The sequence below is a fragment of the Amblyomma mixtum genome, chromosome 3, assembly GCF_055824585.1.
Source record: "Amblyomma mixtum isolate Tamu chromosome 3, ASM5582458v1, whole genome shotgun sequence".
In the NCBI taxonomy this organism is placed as follows: domain Eukaryota; kingdom Metazoa; phylum Arthropoda; class Arachnida; order Ixodida; family Ixodidae; genus Amblyomma; species Amblyomma mixtum.
The window spans coordinates 96,628,769-96,650,766 of NC_143014.1; the positions used below are offsets into that span (position 1 = coordinate 96,628,769).

The following is a 21,998-nucleotide window of genomic DNA, read 5'->3' on the forward strand; positions in this document are numbered from 1 at the left end:
AATCGGAGGGCGTATTCAGAGGAAGGTGATCCTCGTTGCGATTGGCCAACCGAGAATAGACGTCACTGCTCTACTCTACGTCACTCTGTGGGGACTTTTGAGGAACACTGCGCTTCAACCGACAGGGAAAATCTCAACTCTTCTTGAAAATCCTTGCTCAATATCCCAAGGTATCCCAAGGTGCATTTCTTGCTCGCTTGTTTTTTTTATTTTTTTGCCTTGAGCATGGAGACGGACACGTGCGATGGCGTTGCTTCAGCGGTTTGCGACAAGGCGTTCTTCAATACTAGTAATTTAAAAACACCCATCAAGGATATTCATGGGGAAGGACGCGGTTGTTGCTGCGACGCGTCTTTTCTTTTTCTCTTTCCTCTGATCTCTCTATCTGCACGCGGCAGCGGTGGTGGCTCGGCTCCAGCCAGTAGGCAGGCCCATGCATCCTTCTCCCAGTCACAACAGCATGTAGTAAGGCACGGCCGTTCTTGTGCGACTTACGTCTGAAGCATTTTGTCGCCCTTCGTGACCTGCGACGGCACCACGACTTCGAGGAAGAGGTGGAGAATCTAGTCTTCGACTCTAATAAAGGTAAGAAACGAAGTCTGCATGCACGCACGCTGTGATTAAAGCAATAAAGGGCCAAAGCGGGATGCAGTCGCGCGCTTAGATTACCGATTGAAAAGTTGCAGTTTATTGACTTTTCGAGTGCGCGCATTTTAAGTTTGTAAACACAGAGCGCGTTCTTTTTTTTTTTATTTACGGGCTTACACTCACCTGGGGAAACTTGCACGTGGTTTTGTGCACAAAAACTTAGCGATGACATGCACGTTTTTTAAATGAACCATGAAGATTTCAATGGGCTTGGTCTAGTGCGACAGATCTGCAGAGGTAGCCTTTGCGGGCATTCGAGTGAAATGTGAAACGTAACGTACTATAACCTTTGAAAGCCATGACTTGTCATAGTCATTTTGCACTTATTTGTAATGTAAGGTGTATAGTTTGTACAAAGTTTAGGTAGTCATAGCTTTGACTCCTAATCATTCTGAAGTGTAGCATGACTCAGCACTTTACTAGTAACATAAGGTGTGCAGAGTTTGTACAAAGTTGCGTAGTCATGCCTTGCACTCATGACTCGTCATTCTGCAACATAGCATGACTGTGCACTTTAATGCTTTGGCATTCTCGCTGGTAAGCAGTCTTATGTGTGTCTGCAGAATTTTTTTTTGGTGTCCTAGCTCCTCCATAAGCAAAGTGACAAGCAGTGCACTCTCTTTCATATTTAAAGTGGCCACTGCAGGAAAACTGGTCCTTGCAGCAGACTCGCTGCTACAGGCCTTGCTTATGCTTTGTTGCAGGCATCTGCAATGTCTCGACAGGACACACAACATTGTCGCGGCATGCACTGGCTTAGCAGCGCTGAAGCCATGGCAATCGCAACATGCAGAAGTGTGTAGGAAGAATGCCCAGCATTGTTCTGCCTTTAGAAGTCAACAGCGCTGACCTGAATTTGTGGTCAAAGGACAGGGCCATGTAAAAGGTTGCTGTGCAGGAATGAGTTTTTGCAGGGTGTAGTAAAATTGAAATACTTCCATGTAACAGTCCGTGTAATAACTTAACCTGAACTTAATAATTTTCTCCAAAAATTGTTCCCCATGCGCTATAGCAGGAAAAAACAGTAAGCGAATGACTGATAAATTTTTAACAATAAAAAAGCTGGGAAATGCAGTTTTGCACTGCAGGCAAAAGGCTAAAAATTTGAAGCTAAATCTGTGATTGTCATGCGCACTTGGCAGAGGCAGAGCGCCAGTAGTAGTGCGAGAGTACTGCATATGTGCCCACTCCATAGCACATGCATTTTTCATTAGTGTATGTAAAAAGTACAAACTTTAATTTGGCCTTGCTTTTCAAAAAATGAAAGTAGTGTGATACACAAAAAATTGACAGAGAAGTTTTGCCGAAATTTTATAAACGTGCAAAAGCAGAATTTCATGAACATTGCCTTGTCTTGTTACTTTACTGTTGGCTTTCTAAGGATGCCTTATGCCGTTATTCATGTGCTATCATTGTGTACACGTTTTTATCAAAATGGAGCCCACCTTTGTTCACGCCTCAATTTTTAAAAATTTCTTTTTAGTCATGAGAGGTCATGGACTTAACATCATATGTTGGCATCGTGTCATAACTATGTTGCAATGCTGCTGTGAGGCTGTGGTTGCTATGTCGCCGTTGCTATGCTCTTGGCACAAACCCACATACACATCGCAGGATCTTGCTCGGGGTTTACCGTTCGGAATTGTGCTTTCACACTAATAATTAACTAATACTATGTGGAGTGCTTAGTTATGTTTACAATCTTTCTGTTTCAGGATTTCGCGCCTGGAAAGACGGAGAAGAAAGCAAAACTTGCTGCCGTTTTATAGCTTCTACAGGAAAGAAGGAATGTGCACCAAGGGTTTTTAAACGCTACCTGCACTGCCACCATTCCGGCTCATACGAAGAGCTTCCTATAGAACAGCGCCAAAGGCAGGAAAAGGGGCAAGGAAGCTGCAAAATCAGCAAACACTGCTTTGCTACTCTAGAGGTCATGGAGAAAGAGGGCAAGGTATATGTAGTGTTTCAAAAGAAACACTACGGACACTTCAATGAGGCCTGCCACCAAAGGCTGTCCCAGGATGATGCCAGAGGGCTTGCAGGTTAGCCACTCCTCTTGTACAAAGCATTTGTGCATGCTGTGTTGACTGTACCGGAATGTGAAAACGTTTAGAAGCTACACTCCACCAACCTTTCATAAATGGGAGACGAAAGTGCAATAGAAATGTATTTTAGGGGGAAGATATTGCTCATTAACTCGAGTGATCATTTCAATGATTTTTATTCTTCTGCGATGCATCTATGGCACGAAAGAGGTGGGACAACACGAAAATGCCTATTGTAAAGTGGGAGAAGGCATGTCCCACAAAACGAGGGGGCTGAAGAAGTTATAGTAGGGCACAGCTTAAGAACCCAGTGGCCAATGCCCCTCAAAGGAAGCCTGCCATCCAATGGCGTCAACCGATTCTCATGATGTCATGGTTAATCCTAGGGGGTAGCACTGCAGGAGGGTGGCAGATGAAAGGGGATTAGTTATGGCTTTAATTGGGTTAACTGATGAAAATCAGCTGACGCCATTGACTGAGGGGGTCTTCTTTAAGGGCCATCTGCCACTTCGTTCTCGAGTTGTATCTGACTGTAGTGCAATTCACTTGAGCCTACTTGGTCGCATCGAAGGGTGAAAAACAATTGATCCACGGCACATTGCATGCACAGCACAGTCTGTACGAACTTCATGCCGTTTAGTTTAGAGATGCTTTGTGGAAGGGGTCCAGTCTTTCGAACTGAACATAATTAGGAATGTCGTCTAGCACTGAACTACTCCAATGTCTGTTCTTTTGTTTTTCTGCTGGTTTCATTGACTATCCTAGGTCTGTCGCTCAATCGGCTGACGTTGAACTTCATCCGTAAGAAGTCGGCTTGAGCTCTATGAAATGTGTCTTGAATGACTGACAGTTGCACTCGATGCTAGCCTCTTTTTTTGGCTGCCTGTCAAAAGCGTAGGCATTTTGTTGCTGATCAAAGCAACGCCACCAGTCTAATGGTTGTATAAGGGCCATGTTTTTTCTCATAAGACAGATCGTCTGCAGTGAACTTTCATTAATTAGAATTATTTGGCTGTTTTGGCACTTCATCAGTAACGCTCGCAGGAACGGCTGTGGTTTGAGTGTTCAGCTACTAAGCTGGAGCACCCGGGTTAGAACCCGGCTGCGGCAGCTGAGTTTCGATGGAGGCAAGAGGTGCCCACGTGCTGCGCAGTGTCAGTGCCCAAAGATCCCCAGGCGGTCGAAATTATTACGGAGCCCTCCACTACAGCACCTTTCTCTCTTTCTTCTTTCACTCCTTCTTTCCTTCATGGCATGGTTGAGGCAGTTACTGCACCATTTCCTTTCCTCAAAAACCACTAACATAAAACACAAGCCTGCACAAGAGTTGAAATCGCAAAAAAAAAAATGAACAAGCAGCATTTATATTTCAGTTTATGTATGACTGGCATGCCCTCCAATTGTCTCTGACTTAGCAGCAGTCATTCAGGTGTTGAAACTGAAACAGCATGAGAAAAATATTCACTTAGAAATTATTCACCTGGCGTAAGTGAATTCTACATTGTGACTCGTGCACACTATTGTCTTGTGCACAAGTCCAAAGAAACAAAGTTCGCGTTCAAAAATTTGGTGTCTCTACTCCTTTAAAGGTTGCTGTCAGGCGAATCGGTGCATTTTTTGAATATGCAGAATGAAATGGGACAGGATGAGAAGCACATGTCCTTATTATTTTCTTGTCCACATTTTCAGTGCTGTTATATTCCGCATTTATAACACGCTGTATATAACTTCCCTGTTTTGCATTGCAGTATGCAAGTTTAAACACTCAAGCTCATAAAAATAAAGTCCATCTGGCTTTGAAACAACCATTTTGTTGTGTGCTTTGCAGTGCCACAAAAGTGAAATGAAAGTAAGATGAACTGTGTGTCACCTGTGAAAAGGAACAAAGTGGAAGACGAAGGAATCCGACCAGAAGTATTTGTCACTTTATTACATGGCTGTAGGCAGATGAACCAGAGATGTTAACAGTTTTTTTCTGTACCATTTTCAGGCTGGTTAGCAGAAGGAGTGCCAGAAAAAACCATTGTGCACAACATCCGAGCAGCTACAAGTGGATCAAGCCCACGGATGCAACTTGTGACCACTAAGGACCTCCGTAACATTGCAGATAAGTTTAGGATTGGAAAAACAGAGCAGAGAGATCCAGACGATTTTAAGAGTGTTGAATTATGGGTCGAAGAAATGAGGGCAAAAAATGAGTCACCACTGTTGTATTACAGGAAGAAGGGTGACCCCAACAGTCATGATGGTGACTTTGAGCTAGCATTAATGACGTTCCCACAACGAGAGCTCCTTTATGAATTGGGGGCAGCGAAACTGTGCACTGACTCCACCCATGGCATAAATAAGTACTAACTCCAACTGACAACCCTGCTCACAATTTCTCAAGATGCCTTTGGTATCCCGTGTGCCTACTTGATTTCAAAAAGGGTGAACACGGGCACTGTGGTGAGGTTTTTCGAGGCCATCAAAGAAAAAAACACAATACCATGTCAGGCATTTATGTCTGATGATGCCCCTGTTTATGGCAGTGCATGGGAGCTGGTGATGGGTCCCTTGAAGAGTCGACTGCTTTGCAGCTGGCAGGTGCTACACAACTGGAGCACGCACCTGAATACAGTCACAAACAAGGACTGCAGGAGTACAACAAGGGACATGCTGCACACTCTGATGAAGTGGACAGATGAGACTGAGTCTCAACAGTTGCTCCCTGCACTTCTTGGTATCCACTCCAAAGAGCATCAGCTTAATTGCCTTTGGCTTTGTCAGAAATTTTGAGAAAACATACGCAAAGAGGGCATGTCAGTGGGCTTACTGCTATCGGCAGTACATTGGATTAACAACAAATAATCACTTGGAGTCAAGGCACTGAAGTACTCTCACTTTGGTGGCAAGGTAAATGGGTGATTGGATACATTAATCAAAGTACTCTTCAATTTCACATCCGAAAAACTTTACAACAGGTGTCAAAGGAGGAGCAGACCACCGCAAATCTGCCCTATTTAGGAAGCATAAAGTGGGGATTGAGCTTTCTAAGTCCAGTACTGAGAGAGTGGGAGATGGCCAGTGGCATGTAAAGTCGCAAAGTTTGGTGAACTTCAAGCACACAGTGGAAAGAACGAGCAAATCGTGCAGTGGCTGTGAGCTTCATTGTGAGCAGTGCGAGGCTTGCCACAACATGTACACAAGTACGTGTTGACCATGCAACGCATGTGCACATGTACAAGCACATGCATGCTGTTGCTATAATGGAGCTACACTTGTGTCAGATGCAGAGCAGCCAGAAAGTAGCATTTGACTGTGCTGGCATTTGTAGGCCCTGCCAGCTGAAGATGGCAGATTTCAGGTGAGGGATTAGGATTATGTTATGAGCTAGTTGGCAGGCTATTCTGACAAAGTGCTTTAGCATAGCAAGCTCAAGACACAGCAGGGAAGAGGAGTGTCATTTGCTAATTTTCTTGAAGCCCACATGGTCATGAGAAAGGTGCGCCATCATATCCCATATCAAGCAGCACCATTGACGGTACACTACAGGCCTCTGGTATTTCTTTTCTAGTCATTCCTTTTTCCCAAAACTTTCCTCCTAGGAATGGAGAACTCATCCCGCCACGGCGCCTCACTGGCTCTGGCGTTCTTAGACTGCTTACACGAAGGCTGTGGGTTTGATCCGGCCATGGCGGCCACATTTCAGTGGAGGCAAAATACAAAGATGGCCATGTGCTGTGCAAAGTCAGCGTGCATTAAAGGGCCCCAGGTGGTGTAAATTAATCCAGAGACCTCCATTATGGTGTCCCTCATAGCCCATGTGCCGCTCCCGAATGTTAAACCCGACAATTAAGAAATTGAGATATTTCAGGCCCCTCATTCCCTACTCAGAATCTGCTTGTGTAAGTACGCCCTCTCTGGCACTGCTCAACAGAGAACTTCTGACAATTGGCAAACATTTTTCATCTTCGGGAAATTAGTGCACTCATTTTCTTGTTCATACCTGCCTTGCATTCACTATAATTTTATTTCTTCGTCATCCCTGCTTGATTTCATTTTATCTGCATGTGATGCACTCATAGAGGCATGCGCTCTTCAATAATATTAGTATGAAGTGTCGCTCCATGCTGCATTCCTCTTTGTTGCGTCGTGCTGTCACAGTGCACCGCCCTTTTAGGACATCTTGAGAAAAACAGCGCTTGCAGACAAAGGACCAGAACAAGAAGGACACACAAAAAAAAAACAGCGCAGTTGTGTGTCCTTCTCGTTTCCTTTGTCTGCAAGTGCTGTTTTTCTCAAGATGTACCCCAACCAACTCGCCCAGTAACACACCTTGCCTTTTAGAACAGTTGAAAAAGTATTCTTGACAAAAGGCTAAGCCGTAGCTGTCATCTTGCACACTGAAAGCTGCAGCGCAAAACTACTATTCATCTTATTTTGCAAAGAGAATACTGCTGCAACAGAAAAACAGTATTACTCATTTTTCAGAACATTGCTGGTGCAATTTGTGACACGAACTTAAATTGCCATGGTAGAAACAGCCGTGAATAGCCTTCCCTGATATGATAAAGCACTTCATAAATGAACTTGCTTGGCTCTTACAGTGTCTCTCCACCAGCCTTCCAAGCAATGAGCCTTCTGTTGTGTGATGGGAACACTGTGCCAACTTTGTTGCCTAGAAATTCTAACATGCCCCTATTTGTTGAGAAGGCAGCTTAGATGAAACATATAGTGCCCAGTTAATGTCATTTATGAAAAATGCTTCAAAGCCCAACTGCAACGAAATTATAATTTGGCTAGAATGCCTGTTAAAGGGGCCCAGAAACACAATCTTAGTTAATTGTTTTGCCTGTTGATTGCATACAGTGAGTTATAATGGTGCTATTAGCATCGGTAATACCGCGTACATTCCGTTTTTTAATATTTTAATGTCCTCCCAAAAACAACTTCATGGCTCTGATGGTGTCGCCACACAGTGGCGGGTTTCTAGCAGCGGATATGACATCACCTGGCGCGAGCTTGATGACCGGACAAACAGTAAATATACTGCAAATTGTGTGAATAAATAGAGACACATTTTGTTACCTGTCTGCGTTTTATATTAGATCAACAAAAACAATTTGTTTGTCTTAGATAAAAGCCCTGCAAAGCAAGTAAAATAAAAATACACCACCAGGGGCGCTCTGGCATGGAAACAACGCTGCCAGTCTCACAGAGAGCAGGCAACCATGGACTACAAACTTCCGCGACGTGCTCTGGCTGGCTGTTTTGATTGGTTGCGCCAGGTGCCGTCATTGGGAGAGCGAAATAGGAGTGGGAAGCCCCGCCAAAATCGAGTTGAGGGCAGCGTTTTGTTTGCTTGTATTTTGAAATTTCTTCATTGAATAACTCCCGTTCCTGTGCATCGATTCCTGTAATTCTTTTTAAGTCAGCATCTGTGTGACATAAAGAACCCACCTGAAGTATAGCCGGTATTCCCCCAGGCTGTGTTTCGCAGCCCCTTTAATGTGCTGGGTGTGTCATAAAACTAATCATAACAAAGTTTCATGCTTCTGAGAAAACTGACACTGTTGCTACAAGTGTTTAAAAAGCTGTGTAGTAGACAACGTGGCATGTCCATATAGGCAGATACGGATACCCGAGTGCCATACGGCCTCATGTCTGGCCCATTGGGAATGAACAGATTAAGGACAGTGTAGAGTGAAAGGCTAGGGGCTAAAATGTGGCTTGGCAGTCATGGGTATGGTGCTGCGCCAAAGTTGTTAGGAATTTGTTTCAATCCTGCAGATGCTGATTTCTGTTTCCATTCCAGGTTTTTGTACACCATATTTACTTAAATAATGGATGCATTTGCATAATAAATGCTTTCCCTACATCAATCATCAAAATCTGGGGAAAGTTCAACTGACCACACCATGTTTTACACCATGTAATAAATGCACCAAACTTACCATTCTAATTTTTTCCCACAAGAAACTGCATCCATGATGCAAGTAACTGCAGTATTACAGGTTACAGAATGAAGCACTGTCAGCTGTATTATGTGGCCGCAAGACTGCCTGGCGCCATGTGAAGAGGAATGCTCCCAAGGCTCATCACATCACATTTACTCCAGTATCCACATATGGCACCCGTTTCATCCTGCACGTCACATTCACCTCGGGCTGGTGATAGCCTGCCAGCTAGATTAAGAATGTCACAAATAAAATGTCTACCTAACTGAAAACTGTGGTTGTATATATCGGAGATTTTTATTGACTTGTGGCAGTCTACCTGGACAGGTTATGGTAATGCAAGGCAGCCCATTATGCACAGCATATGAGTGCATAGGCGCCACAACTTCGCATCTTTTCCAAGGGTTCATGTTTTGCACTATTGGGTGTGACCCGACCCATCTTTCCACAATCCTCGCGTAGTTAATAATAAAGTGCTCCTAATCCTTTTTTGACAGTCAAAATGTATTTTCCTAGGCATATTGGCAATCTTCAATTTGTATTTCTCCACAGATTTGGTACTTCTGAGAAGTTGGACGGTCATTTTATAAATGATATATTTTTAATAAGCTAGCAGATACTATTCTTGATTTAAACATTTGCAGGCATATATACGCTGCCATTGTTTGCCTTGATAAATACTGTGTCCATTGTGTAATCATAGTACAAACACGTTAATTGATTCTAAAGGATGTTAATGCTGCTTAATTACGCTGTACAAGCCCAGCTGTGGCTTTGGAAAGCTGCCCTTCCTTGGACTCTGACATTAAATACAACTTGTACTTGGGAAGGACTAATCTTACTGTGAGTGTAACGACAAAATTAAACAAATTCCATTAGACGCTGGTATGACCCCGCCTGCGGCAGTTGTATTCCGATGGTGACACACAACAGGCCCACATGCTGTGCGATGTCGGAGCACGTTAAGGGCCACTGTTGGTCGAAATTACTGGATCCCTCCACTGTGGCGCCCCTCATAGCCCGAGTCGCTTTGGGACGTTAAACCCCATAAGCCAAAGTTAGCATTATGTTCCTGCCGGACCGAGCAGCCGCTGACAGGGTCAGACTGTACGAATGGGTACCATCAATCACTACGTGACACCCCCACTCCACTCACCCGATGAAATCCCATCCATCAGTGACACATCCACTCCACCCTTCGACTCAGATTTGCAACCGCTTGCCAACCGCCTCCTCCCGCCCTCTCTTCTTCCCTCTTCCCTGCAATTTCGTGAAGGTGGATTTCACTCCCTCCACTCTGTCACCTGAGGCTTCAGACCGACGGATTATTCCAACATGGGGGGTTCTGATGCTGATGCACTAAAATGATATTTTTGAAAGACAGCTACAGTTTGTTACATGTTAAGGAAAAGAGTACTCGCTGTACCATGCAAAATGCGAGATCATTCCCTGGTGTGCACACACTGCATCACAAGGAAGTATATTTGGCACCTAAATTGAAATGTGCAGTATAGCGAGCAGTTAGCAAGCACCAGGTGCTGTACACAGACACGAGCACAAAATGAACACGCTTATTACCAGGCCCTCTCTGTGCACCCTCCCTATACATAGTGTGAAGACTGCTTTTGAAGCTAAGGTTGGTCACATTGCAAAGAAATAAAGACAGCATGAACATGAGAACCGGACACACAGCACTGACAGAAATCTCGACAGTCGGTGCTGTGTGTCTGGTTCCCGTGTCGTCCCTTTCTGTTCGGCGACCAACCTTAACTAGAACAAACAACTTGCCCGAACCCTTGCTTTTGAAGCATTGCATGCAGTAAGTAGCACGCAGTACAATGCACAGACTGAGCCATGTGTGTTATTGTATCAGCAGTAAACCACGTGCAAAAAAAAAAATCAACAGCCAATAACTACAGTCGGTAAAGCGAAATTTGAGCACAGCTCTTCACATATTTTAGTTTTGCAGTATGCTGAAGTAAAGAATTCCAGAGAGCCACCTGCCCCAGCGAGAGGCAGTGATAGGTGACATTTGGCCCTGAGCACTTGGCTATCACATACTTTGTATAGACAAGTTCTGTCCCGCCTCATACGAACACCAAAACACTTTCTTGAATATCTTTTTCAATGAAGGCAAATACACTGGCTTACACAAACATCGAAATTACTTGCTATTAAATCTTAATAAAGTGTTCAGTGTCACACTATTACGATGCTATATATCAATTTATGCATGCCAGCACATCATCTCTGGCTGAGAAAGATCTGACAAATCTTGCTTTTTGACAGTATGTGGGCACAGAGTCATTGATTGCAAAGACCAAATATGACTATACCAGCAGAACGAGAACTCAGAGGATTACCTTAGAACTCATGTGCCTTTGAAAACATGCAGTGAACATGGAAACAATTTTATTTTTAAGGTGCGCCGCCCAGCGTATGCACATGCGTTCAGAGCACTCTTTCTGCGCCATGAAGGACGACTCGGCCCCAAGAGCAGAAGTACACACTGCCAGTGCATTCCAGAACATTTAATTCAGATAGGTACTACATGAGACGTAAGCAACGTATCTATAGCGTTCGCACCGTGCAGCTTTATTGCTTCGCTCTGTCCCGAGCATTTTTCAGTCCACTGAGGTGGTTGCGAGCCACAGGTGGGTTAGTCTTGCGATTATTCTGCCGACAATTGCTTCTCTCTGTGATCTAGCAGATCTACGCCACCTCGCACCCACAACAGTCGTCAACTGGTACTGTCACTATTCGGTGTCCAGATCAGTCTTGAAGGATCGAAGGCGGGCTGGAAACGACATGCTGCAATGTTCTCCAACCCTTGCATCACGAGAAAGTCAATGTGGCGACATATCACAGCCCACGCACTGCATCGTGATGATTATAACAAGAGTTATATGCACAGATATTTTCCAGAATGAGCTGGAAACACCCAGATCAGGGACGCCAGTACTGGACGGCGCGGGCTTGCGTCCTGCTCACTCACCTTTAGGGACGCATGGGAGGTAAACACGCATTCCATAGGCGGTCTACTGGTCACAAACAAAAAAGGGGCAAATTTAAAGAACTACACACGCCACAAAGACGAGACACCGACGAATACTTCACTCGCAACAGCCGCCGACCGCGATTCGAACGTACGTAAACAACCGCCATGTTGTTTTTTTTTTTCTTATTTGCTAACTGACTGTAGGGGGCGCTGTAAGAGCGCTAGCATCATCATCGCGCGTTCCCTCAAAGAAAAGTAAATATAAATAGCCGAAACCAGCAATAAACTAGAAAAAAAAAAGCATTAAACGTTAAAAATTGCAACATAAATAAGAAAGTCATTTATGCAGTTGACGAAAATCAACACACTCATTCAAAGGAAACGCCAACAAAATTGATTCATAAAAATAAAACGAAAATATAAATATGCATGTTTTCTTCTCCTTGGTTTTGACTAAAGCTAGGACGTGCGACTATTTTTTGGCAGTTTTCTAAATCGGGTAGCTCAGTGCGACCATAAGAAAATTAAGGCAACAAAACTGAAAACGTAACAGGGGCACTTAAGGGTCAACATTGCATCGTCAACAATATGTACGCTTTCTCTCTTGTTGCTCATCCCAAGCTTATTAATTGAATGCATGTCAATTTGCTGTTTCAAAGCAGAACGGTCTTCTATCACTGTAGCGGATTGAACCGAACCAAATTTTTTTTTTTGTTCCTCTTATTAACTTGTACCTGCCTTCTTAACTTGTTTACTTCTGTTTTCAGCCGTTTGTATTCTGTGTTTTATATCTGTTGTTTTCTTTGATGAATCCCCCCCTATGTAATGCCCGCATTGGGCCTTTAGGGTATTGAAATAAAAAAATAAAATAAAAAAATAACTTTCACTTATGCAGCTCAAACTCACATTATTTATTATTTGAGTGTAGTTTTAATGACATGAAACCACAAGTACCATTATAAAAGGTATTTTTCATCAGAGCACTTCGGATGGACTAGAAGCCTTACTCCCAACAGTGTACAATAAAGCCATTCACACAAATCATGTTGGCAGCAATGCTGAAACTGTGTGCGTCCACCTTACTTGAAACTGCAACGGATGCAAGACAGACAAAATTTTACCATTCAAAATCATAATGTGCCGAGATATTGCTGCAATCTTGAACGTAACCACGCTTGCCATTACAATCAAAATGACTCAACAGCACATGCAAACATGAGAATTTTTTCTTCACAGACATTTTGACACTACATTTAGTTCACTATTTATGCAACTTCCGTTTATTTACACGATGGACACGAATATTCACATGCACGCCAGTCTTAGCATGAGTGCCATGCGTACGTAATTGTCGATATGCACCCCGTCACACATTGTGCATTTGCACATAAAAATACTCATGAAAACTCAACAAGTGCTCAGCAATTACTGCAGCTTAAATGGTAAAGCACACAGAACACGTCAAAGTTATGGTATGGTATAGAATATGGGGTTTAACGTCTGAAGGCAACATGGGTTATGAGGAACGCCATAGTGCAGCGCTACGGATTAATTTTGACCACATGGGGCTCTTTATCGAGCACTGATGTCACTCAGTACACAGGCGCCTAGCATTTCGCCTCCACTGATAGGCAGCTGCCGCAACTGGGATCGAACCCGTCCTTGGGAACAGCAGCGGGCACCCTAACCACTCAGCTATTGCGGCGGGGCAACGGCTAACCACATTATAAGCAACCAAAAGTCCAGGTCTCTGCTTTATGTCTTACATGTTGCCTAGGTATCGTCTACTTTTACTATATCTGCAATCTAAAAATTAACGATAGACAACTTCCCCACTCCATCTAAATTACTATAATTGTCCCATGCCCTTCTTGGTTTGCTACACACTTTTTTTTTTATTCGAGTAGTCTGCCGTGAGGCATAAGTTGAGAAAAGGGGGAGTGGAATGTAGGTTACAGAAAGTTAGAAGAAGGAGTGGAGACCAGTTTCGGCGAGGTACTCGCATAGGCTGCTGGTGAAGTGATTGTCCATAGTCCACTTCACATAGTCCCCGTCGCGGTTCCACCACAGGCCGACCTGATAATTTTTGGCTAGTTTTATCAAGGTGTCATACAAGTGTAACAGCTGCCACAGTATGAATTGTGGATTCTAAGAGAAAAAAGAACTCACAAATTTTGCACTAATTTGAACAAAAATATTCAGCCAATATATGCACAACAGGCATACACCAATAACATTTCTACCGCAAAACCGTGAACCCACCGTACCGAGGGCCAGTAATAGAAAATCACTGGCCGCCGCGGTGCCTCAGAGGTTATGGTGCTTGGCTGCTGACCCGAAAGACGTGGGTTCGATCCCGGCTGTGGCGGTCGCATTTCGATGGAGGCAAAATTCTATAGACCCCTACAAAAATTCTATTAGTCACCCCTTGTCGTGCTAATATGCAGGTACCAATTATTTCTGTAACATACCTCTTATCATTTCTGTAATACCCATTACTAGGTCTTCAAGAAAATAATAACCTGAAATGTAGCAAAGAGCTGATGGTTGTCTTTTCATAGAACATTCTTCACAGCAGCTCTGCTTCTGAAAGGAGCACCTCATTCTTTGTGGACTCAACTAGTTTTCTTCTATTTTAATCACCATGAGGTCAGAGTACTCCAGTAACACTCTGACTCCTGATATGCTACACTCTAGTGAGCCAGTTTCACAACTCATAAAAGAATGATGAACTCAAAGGTCTGCCACAAACATGTCATGGGCTACATCTTTAATGGAGTAGAGAAACCAAATTTTTGGATGCACATTTCTCTTTACGCTGATGCACTAGGCAATGCTATACACAAGCCACCATGTGGATTTTAACTTTGTCAGCTAAATAATTTACAATTTAATTTTTTTTTCTCGTGTCATCTTGTTTCGGTTTTTAACAGCCGAATGACTGCTCTGAAGTCAGATACATGTTCAGGTCACATGAGGCATGCAAAAAGAGATATAATCGCTGCCTGTTCACTTTATGTGACTCCAACTCTTAGACAGGTTTGTGTACGAGTTGATGCAAATAACAGTGAACAAAGCTGCAACAATACTGCTGTCTTTGTATGCCTCACATGACCTGAACACATCCCTGACATCACAGTCGTCATTCGGTTGTTTAAGCTAAAGCAGTGCGAGAGAAAAAATGCAATTATAAATATATTGCCTCTTGTCGCAATCCATGCAGCTGTCTAGTCTTTCTAAAGTACTGCGCATCATTCTAACCGAAAGAAACAACTAAAATTTTGTTGTCTCTACTCCTTTAATACCTACTGGGCCTTGACAATATAAAAAGCACCTAAACATATCAGCGAACTGAGCTGCCAACCTTCAAAAATGTATCCACAAGCTCTTTTCACATTGTGCTTTTAAATATGTTGCCTCATACTCGTGATATACATATGTTCTGACTGTGCACATATACAAAAACAGTAATTCAGGAACCAGCAGACCCACCCATTCAGCAGCATGGCAAGCGAAGAATGAAAATTAGAATGCAGCTAGAAAGTAAAGGCACAGAGCTTTTTCAGACCTTCTAATTTGAATACTTCAAACTTATGTGGCCAACTGTAAATGTTTCCTTACTGAAATCCCACACTCCTTTAGACGTTTGCCATAAACCAGAGAAAAATTTGTCAAAATGCTTCCCTCTAAAAGGAACAACCAAATATAAGCAGACAAGCCATGTTTACATTTCATGCATTTTTAAGCTCTTCACTGTATGCAGAGAAGCATGTCACATGCATGGCGTGTTGATGTTTGGTTTATGCTGCTTCTTAACTTTATATTGAAAGGTCATGGCTACTCTTTTTTTGTGTGTGTGTCCATTGCCCCACAGAGCTGCCATCTATGGAGCAAGCTTATTTGCATTTAAAGGTCGTTTGCCTAGTCACTGCTGACTCCACACAAAACAGATTTTCCCCTCAAAACTGGCAACGTGCAGTAAAAGCAGGCGCGCAATTAATGTGACACCTCATACACTTCGTAATGATGCAGTGGCCTACATAAGGCCAAGCCAGCATGCTATTCATGTATGCGCACAAATTATATTCACTTATACAATGCTAATATCAAAAAGAAACCCTTCTAGCTACAAATGTTAATGCAGCGCATTACGGCATGCATGGCATCCAACGTCCCTGTACAACATACTTTTACTAATAAGGCTAAAACAGTGCACCCTGCACAAGGATGAAGGAAGATGAGACAACACGCAGCATCTTCCTTATGCAGGTCTGCTGTTTTTGCCTTATTATGTCATACCAACTTGCCTATCAGTCTGTGTTTTTACTAACTGCTGCAGCAGAAAAAACAGCTGTGAAATTTGGAATGCATTCACGGCGTCTAGAAATTGAAGCTCAGAAAATGTAACACACAGAAAGTGCAAGAAACTGATCATCCGGAGTGTTTACGTTTCTCTCTGTGTTGTGTTTTACTTACCCTGCAATAACCCAACATCGTTCCCAAACAAACCCAAGGGCCACTCTGGCTACGCAGATGCTGAAAGCCTAAGTCAAGCCTCCCACTTCATCACAAACCATTACAGAAATGACAGAGCAAGCAAAACAAGTTTCGGCCTTGTCTGGCTTTATTCCAATGCTGAACGTTACAAGAAATACACCAAGAACCACACGTTCTACTTAATGAATATAAACACTTCACCAAATAGATAAAAGAAAAGCAGCTTTCTAGATATTCAAAGGTTCGGTGGTGTGACCATACTACGCCATTTGCTAAACGCCTATCAGCGAAGAAAGCGGCGTACAGTTCATGTGGCACGATGCGTCGAGTTGCGTGAATTAAGTCTCTCCGTGGGCAACGCTACGGCGTCGTACAAAGCAGCTGTGGCCTACCGTGTGCTTTGCGCAACATGGGTGTCAACGCGAAGTAATCCATTACAGCTTGGCTAGTTGGTGGGTAGACACTGAAGGCATATCAAACATTATGACGGAAGATGTGTTGTCCTTTCAAAGGCTAGCGTGTATACGTCCATTCCGCCTTCCTTCCGCATTTTATTTTTTTTTTTAGCATAGCTTGTCGCCGGTGGGCACACATGCAGGACTCCAGGAACATAGCATATATGTACCGCAACTGCCAAATGGCTCGCAGTACCCACCATTTTTATGCATACGAGCTCATCCTATCAGTACGTAGAGGTCAGAATCAGTTACGCGCAACACAAGGAAACAATTTTCGACACTCATCCAATGCTTCAAACCATTGCCTCCTTCTAGAGGAGGCAATGTTCAAACACGAGATACAATACCGAAAGGTGCCGAAGAGAACTGAAGTGACCTTAAATTCAGTCAAGCACCGCCTTGCTAAACGTCTCTAGGGGCTTCCGATATCATACCACGGCTGGAACAGGTCGCACTGCAAACTTGCATAATAAAGACAACACTAGGGCACTGGGGTACAAGTCCGGACGTTAGCGCGGTCAATATTACTCGCCATTGCACCAACCCTTGATGACTTTCACGGCAGCACTTACTCCACACGTCAATGCACCGCGCGGTAAACAGCCATCGCAGCCATGTCAACAAACCACCGTGGCGTTGGCGATGACAACGATGGTCACCGTGGCAACCGTGGAGACGCCAGCGACCTAGAAACTATGGCTAGGGACGTTTCAAAATTTTGCGACGCCATTTTTACCTGATTTTGCAACAAAAAGTACCCAGAAATGTACCTAAACAAACGCCATTTTGGAATGACGTCATTAAAAGTCACGTGACACGAGGATCGTCTTCCTCCATTTAGCCTTACGCTCGCAAATCAACAACCCCATGGATTTGACCGATTTGACGGCTGCCATGCTCGTGTAGGACAGGATGCAGAGAAGCTGTTATCCCTATTGTAAGTTTCCTAAAATGACTTGTTAAGCGAGCACATGCCACAAAAGAAAAGATTTTTGTTCATACCTCAGCATTTATGTCCCAAAATTCATGCTCCGCAAAGCAGATATTTTAATAGCGTTTTTAAATTAGCTGTCACTAGCGCAACCTTTCGGCGGCGCTCATTTCACCCTCTCTCGGTTGTGTCTGTGCTGTGTAGTGGGCATGCGTGAGAGCGAAATTTGCGTCTTGTCGTGGTTGGCTGCGGTTCGTTCGAAGGCCGAGTGGTCAGAATGAGTTCTCATGAAAGTTCTATCGACGCAAACGAGGCCACAAGGCTTCTTAAAGATATTCTTCACTTGGGGAAATCACCGTCTGCGCCTTGTAAGTTTTAAATCATATTTGCTAGGCCTAAGCCCGATTTGACAACTAGCGTTCCTAAAGCTAACATGTATCTCATGGTTACACGTAGCTCTATTCCTTTTACGTTTACTCCCAAACGTGGTGTGCAAATTATCGGCTGTTAACTCTAATAGAAAACCCTATATTTTCGTCATTTCACTGTAGCAGTGCGGCATCGGCAGGTATAGAGCGTGAATGCACGGAGTTGTTCTTCGATGTCTTTGTTTCGCGGCGTCATCTTTGTCACAGAACGTGGAACGCCGAGTGAAGGCTTCAGACAAAAGATGTTTCCAGTAACTAGGGGTTGTAGAATACTTTGATGAAGGTTAGTTTGTATTTATTTTTACGTAGTGTTAAGATTGCTCGCTGCGTTCTTTTGCCCGTGCAGCAAACTTAGGCGCCAGTCGTTGCGTTCGTTAGAGGGGCAATCGGCCTTGTTTAGCGAAAAATATTTTTATACGTGCAGTTGACAGTTTATATATTACAAATAGCTGTAAGGCGCAGCCGGCGCCATTTCGGCGTTCATCGCTGGGTCTTTGTTCAGAGGCTGTAGCGCTGTTTGAGAACCGTAACCGTTTACCGGCGATTTTTAATCAAAGATGTCGTGATGAGTGGTAGGTTGCAAAATATTCTTGTGCGGGCTTTTTGTTTGTTTCTTTGCAGTGAAGAAAAGTTCTTCGCTGCGTTTTTTCTGCGTTTAAAGCCTTGAAACTGTTCGTTGCATTCCATGGTAAAGTTTGTCGCGTTCCAAACTTGGAACCATTCGTCGCATGCCTTGTGAAGCTTCAGATCGGTATGGTTTGATGTTTCAAGACATGCTGCTGACAGTCCGTTTGTTTAAATAAGCCTCATACACAGTTGGCGTGGTTTTCTTTACTGTGACACGTCACGTTCTAAAACGTGACGTTCACCCGTGGTTATGGCGCTCGCGGGTTCGATCCCGGGCGCGGCGTTCGAATTTCGATGGAGGCGCAATTCTAGAGGACCGTGTACTGTTCGACGTCAGTGCATGTTAAAAAATCCCAGATGTTCGAAATTTCCAGAGCCCTTCACTACGGCGTCTCTCATAGCCTGAGTCGCTTTGGGACGTTGAACCTCCATAAACCGTTAACTAAAACTGACTTTTATTGAAGAGGCTGCCAAATTAGCTGCAGAAACTAGCTGAAGGCTGACTCATAAGCCCACTGGAGTATGCTTATGTACAGGGTGATCCACTCTTATGGTGAACATGCGACTGTTTTCGCGCTGTGCTGTTAGGAACGCTTGCGTGTACATCTCAGCCGCACTTAAAGGAAAGTGGTAGACAACGTGACGAACCGCCTCTAAGTTCTGTGCGTATGCCACTTTTCTCCGATGCACAGCCATGTCTAGCGCTAACTCAGTCGCATGTTCACCCTGTGAGTGGATCACCCTGTAGCCATTTGTAATTTGTTACATGCACAGGTATCTTTACACCCATAAATGTATAGTCTTTTTTGTGCGGATCAAGTACATCTTTATTCAGTATGCATTATTTTCTCATGGTTCGTATGTCTGGTTTGCATCATCACTTACTTACCTTTATACTGTGCACAGTAGCACTCAGAACTGTGCTTGTGTAGGTGTTGTCAGCTTAGGCAGCATTACGTACAGTTCGGTCGGGTATGGTACAGTAAGCGTTTAACATCCTGAAGTGGCACAAATCTATGAGACATGCTTTAGTGGAGGACTCCAGATTAATTTCAACCCCCTAGTGTTCTTTAATATGCACCATCATTGCACAGCACACGTGCATTATATCATTTTGCCTCAATTGAAATGCTTTCGTGGCGACCAAGATTCGGTTCCACGTCCTTGAGCTCAACAGCTGAATGTCGTAGCCATTAAGGCACCCCGGCAGGGTGATTGCTAATTGTTTATTGAGGGGCATGAAAGATTGTGGAATTCGCATACTCATAATTACTCATGTACGCATCAATACAGGAACTTCACGATGTCAAAGACCACAACGCATTCACTAGGCCCATTTTTATTCACTTCAAACCAATGAGCCTTCATAGCGTGTTCTGCGCGTACTTGCCTTGCAATCTGAAAGACCTTTGGTTCAATTCCCTGTATCTACAAGCTTTTTTTTATTTGGAGATTCTTGTGTTTCATGTTAGAACTCCAACACCGGCTTTTTTGCTTCACGAGCTCCTTAATGCTGTTGCGTTAATAGGAAGTTTGCAGGGATAGGGTGGTCATGGTGGACGCAGGATAAGGTTCATAAGGCCTTTATCCTGCAATGGAAAAGTAGTTAGGCTGATAATGGGGATTTTGCAGGGACTCCATGCCCGCATGATTCATGGTGCAGCGCAAGGTGCAAAACGAGCAAACTTATTACGTTTCACATATGCATTCTTTTTTAGCAACGACTGCAGTTTGTGTTCTTTTAGACCTTGGACATCTCAGTGCATGTTTGCGCTAGCATCGATCTTGTGCCATGGGTAGTATCATGCAACTCCTGTTTACTGTGGCAGTAGTGGGTGCTCAGTTTAATTTCTTCATTTTTAATTGATACAGGCCACATATTCCCTCAAATTTTCCTGTTTTCAAGTGCTTGCATAGCACATTTTAGTAGTTTGTAGTCATCATAACAGTGGCAGGTCACTTATGCTTCTGTCCCCCCAGTGGTTCATTGCTTAGTGCCTCGCTGCTGGATATGCGCAACGAATTCTTATGTAAGCTCAGATCCGTATCGAAAAGATAGGAAGTTGTGAAAAACATGATTAGTTAAGCTAGTAGTGGGTAAAAAAATCATGTGCATAGTATTGGGGGTACAGCAAACAATTCAGGGAACAAGATTTTCATTAGTCGAGTTGGTGCTTAATTTTTCAGTAAGTAACAGCCAACAATGAAGGAACTGGCTGACGCACATGTTTATGGTTTAAACATTTAGAGATTGCTTCGCGTCGCCCTCATGGACCTACTGGCCTACTGTACAATAGTTCAGGGGACCAGTTGAATTGCGTCACATGCTGGCACTAACCAAAACTGACTGGCCCACATTTGATTTGTGCTGCATCTATATGTGTTATTGTTATTGTGTGTTATTGTTGTATGTGTAGTGTTATTGTTAGGGTTCAGGGACTGCTTGCGCTTGATTGGAGACTTAGTAGCTTGTATGTTATCCATAAGGGCAGAAAAATTAGCTGAATTCAGCTGGGGAATATTGGTTGCTGCATCATTGTAATGGCGGACAAAACTCATTGGGTTGTGCTGTGACAGCTTGCTATATGAGGTGTTTTGATCAGAAGGCGATTTAATGCCTCAGTAGAGTGTGTACAGGGCTGCAATGCAGTATATGCAAAACCTAAAGGCCTGAGACATATCTCAAAGCAGTGGATTTGCTCTTGTGATCCTATTTCAAGCTTCATGTGGCCGGTGCTGAGAGATAGCACCAGTATGTGCTCATGCAGAGTGCTGACTTCTTGCAGTGGCTCGGTAGTTAGCGGGTTGCTAGCTTTAGAGATTTAGAGGGTTGTAGACAGTTTGTTGGGTTCACACTTCCTTATGCATGTGGCTGGACTGCATTCCAAAGTGAGGATATTGTTTTCGATAAATAAATTAACAGAACTGGATGTTTAATGAAATGAAATGTGAACCATCGTGGGGTCGTAAGTGTGTAGCTCATTGCTGTTTTATAGCGAAAGGCCGTTTTAGGGAGCTCATCCACACCGGAAGTTCAATCCTGTCACAGGCGCAGCTGACCCTGCTTTTGCATGCGTCCTGCGCACTGGACAGACACCGCTGTAGCCGGCAAAGGCTGTTGTCATAAATTGGCCGCAGTCGTGGCATCAGCGAATGCGGTGTGTCTGTTGAAAGTTTTCTTTTTTCTAGCTTAGCTTATTCTTGTCAATATATCAACATAGAAAATGCAGTGCCGGTGAGTCTTGCTTTACTGCTGTCTGCTATGACTGAAGTTATCGATGCTAGGTTACCAACACTAAATATCTACCAGTGGAATTTTTCGTGCTACCCTGCAAGCAAAATACTAGCTGTGCACTTGCATGGCAAGAGTGTCAGTGTCCACGGAAACCTGTAATTGTCAGGGAAATTTTGTGTGCCTAGAGAAGTC

The 21,998-nt window shown here is 43.7% G+C and overlaps 2 protein-coding genes across 7 annotated transcripts in view; both read left to right on the plus strand.

Annotated features, from left to right (window-relative positions):
• The first annotated feature begins 93 nt into the window (after positions 1–93).
• Positions 94–8,904, plus strand: LOC149351059 (uncharacterized). Of its 3 annotated transcripts, none has more exons than XR_016290498.1 (4): positions 94–585; positions 2,364–2,690; positions 4,522–4,607; positions 4,684–8,904. XR_016290498.1 is itself a non-coding variant. In XM_089580248.1 (3 exons), the coding sequence occupies exons 2-3, from the start codon at positions 2,582–2,584 to the stop codon at positions 5,046–5,048; spliced, it is 474 nt and encodes a 157-aa protein (XP_089436374.1). In that variant the 5' UTR covers positions 103–585; positions 2,364–2,581; the 3' UTR covers positions 5,049–8,628. The 3 variants fall into 3 exon arrangements, 1 of the variants encoding a protein (XP_089436374.1); XR_016290497.1 differs by lacking the exon at positions 4,522–4,607 and having other exon boundaries at positions 103–585; positions 4,684–8,607; positions 8,690–8,904; XM_089580248.1 differs by lacking the exon at positions 4,522–4,607 and having other exon boundaries at positions 103–585; positions 4,684–8,628.
• Positions 8,905–17,722: 8,818 nt separating this feature from the next.
• Ge-1 (Enhancer of mRNA-decapping protein 4 homolog Ge-1) overlaps positions 17,723–21,998 on the plus strand; it is a 116,083-nt gene continuing 111,807 nt past the window's right edge. For 3 of the 4 annotated variants that reach the window (XM_089580249.1, XM_089580250.1, XM_089580252.1), the window contains exon 1: positions 17,723–17,884. In XM_089580249.1, coding sequence (XP_089436375.1) covers positions 17,794–17,884 — 91 coding nt within the window. In that variant the 5' untranslated portion in view covers positions 17,723–17,793. The remainder of the gene's footprint in view (positions 17,885–21,998) is intronic. The other variant, XM_089580251.1, reaches the window with a different exon arrangement.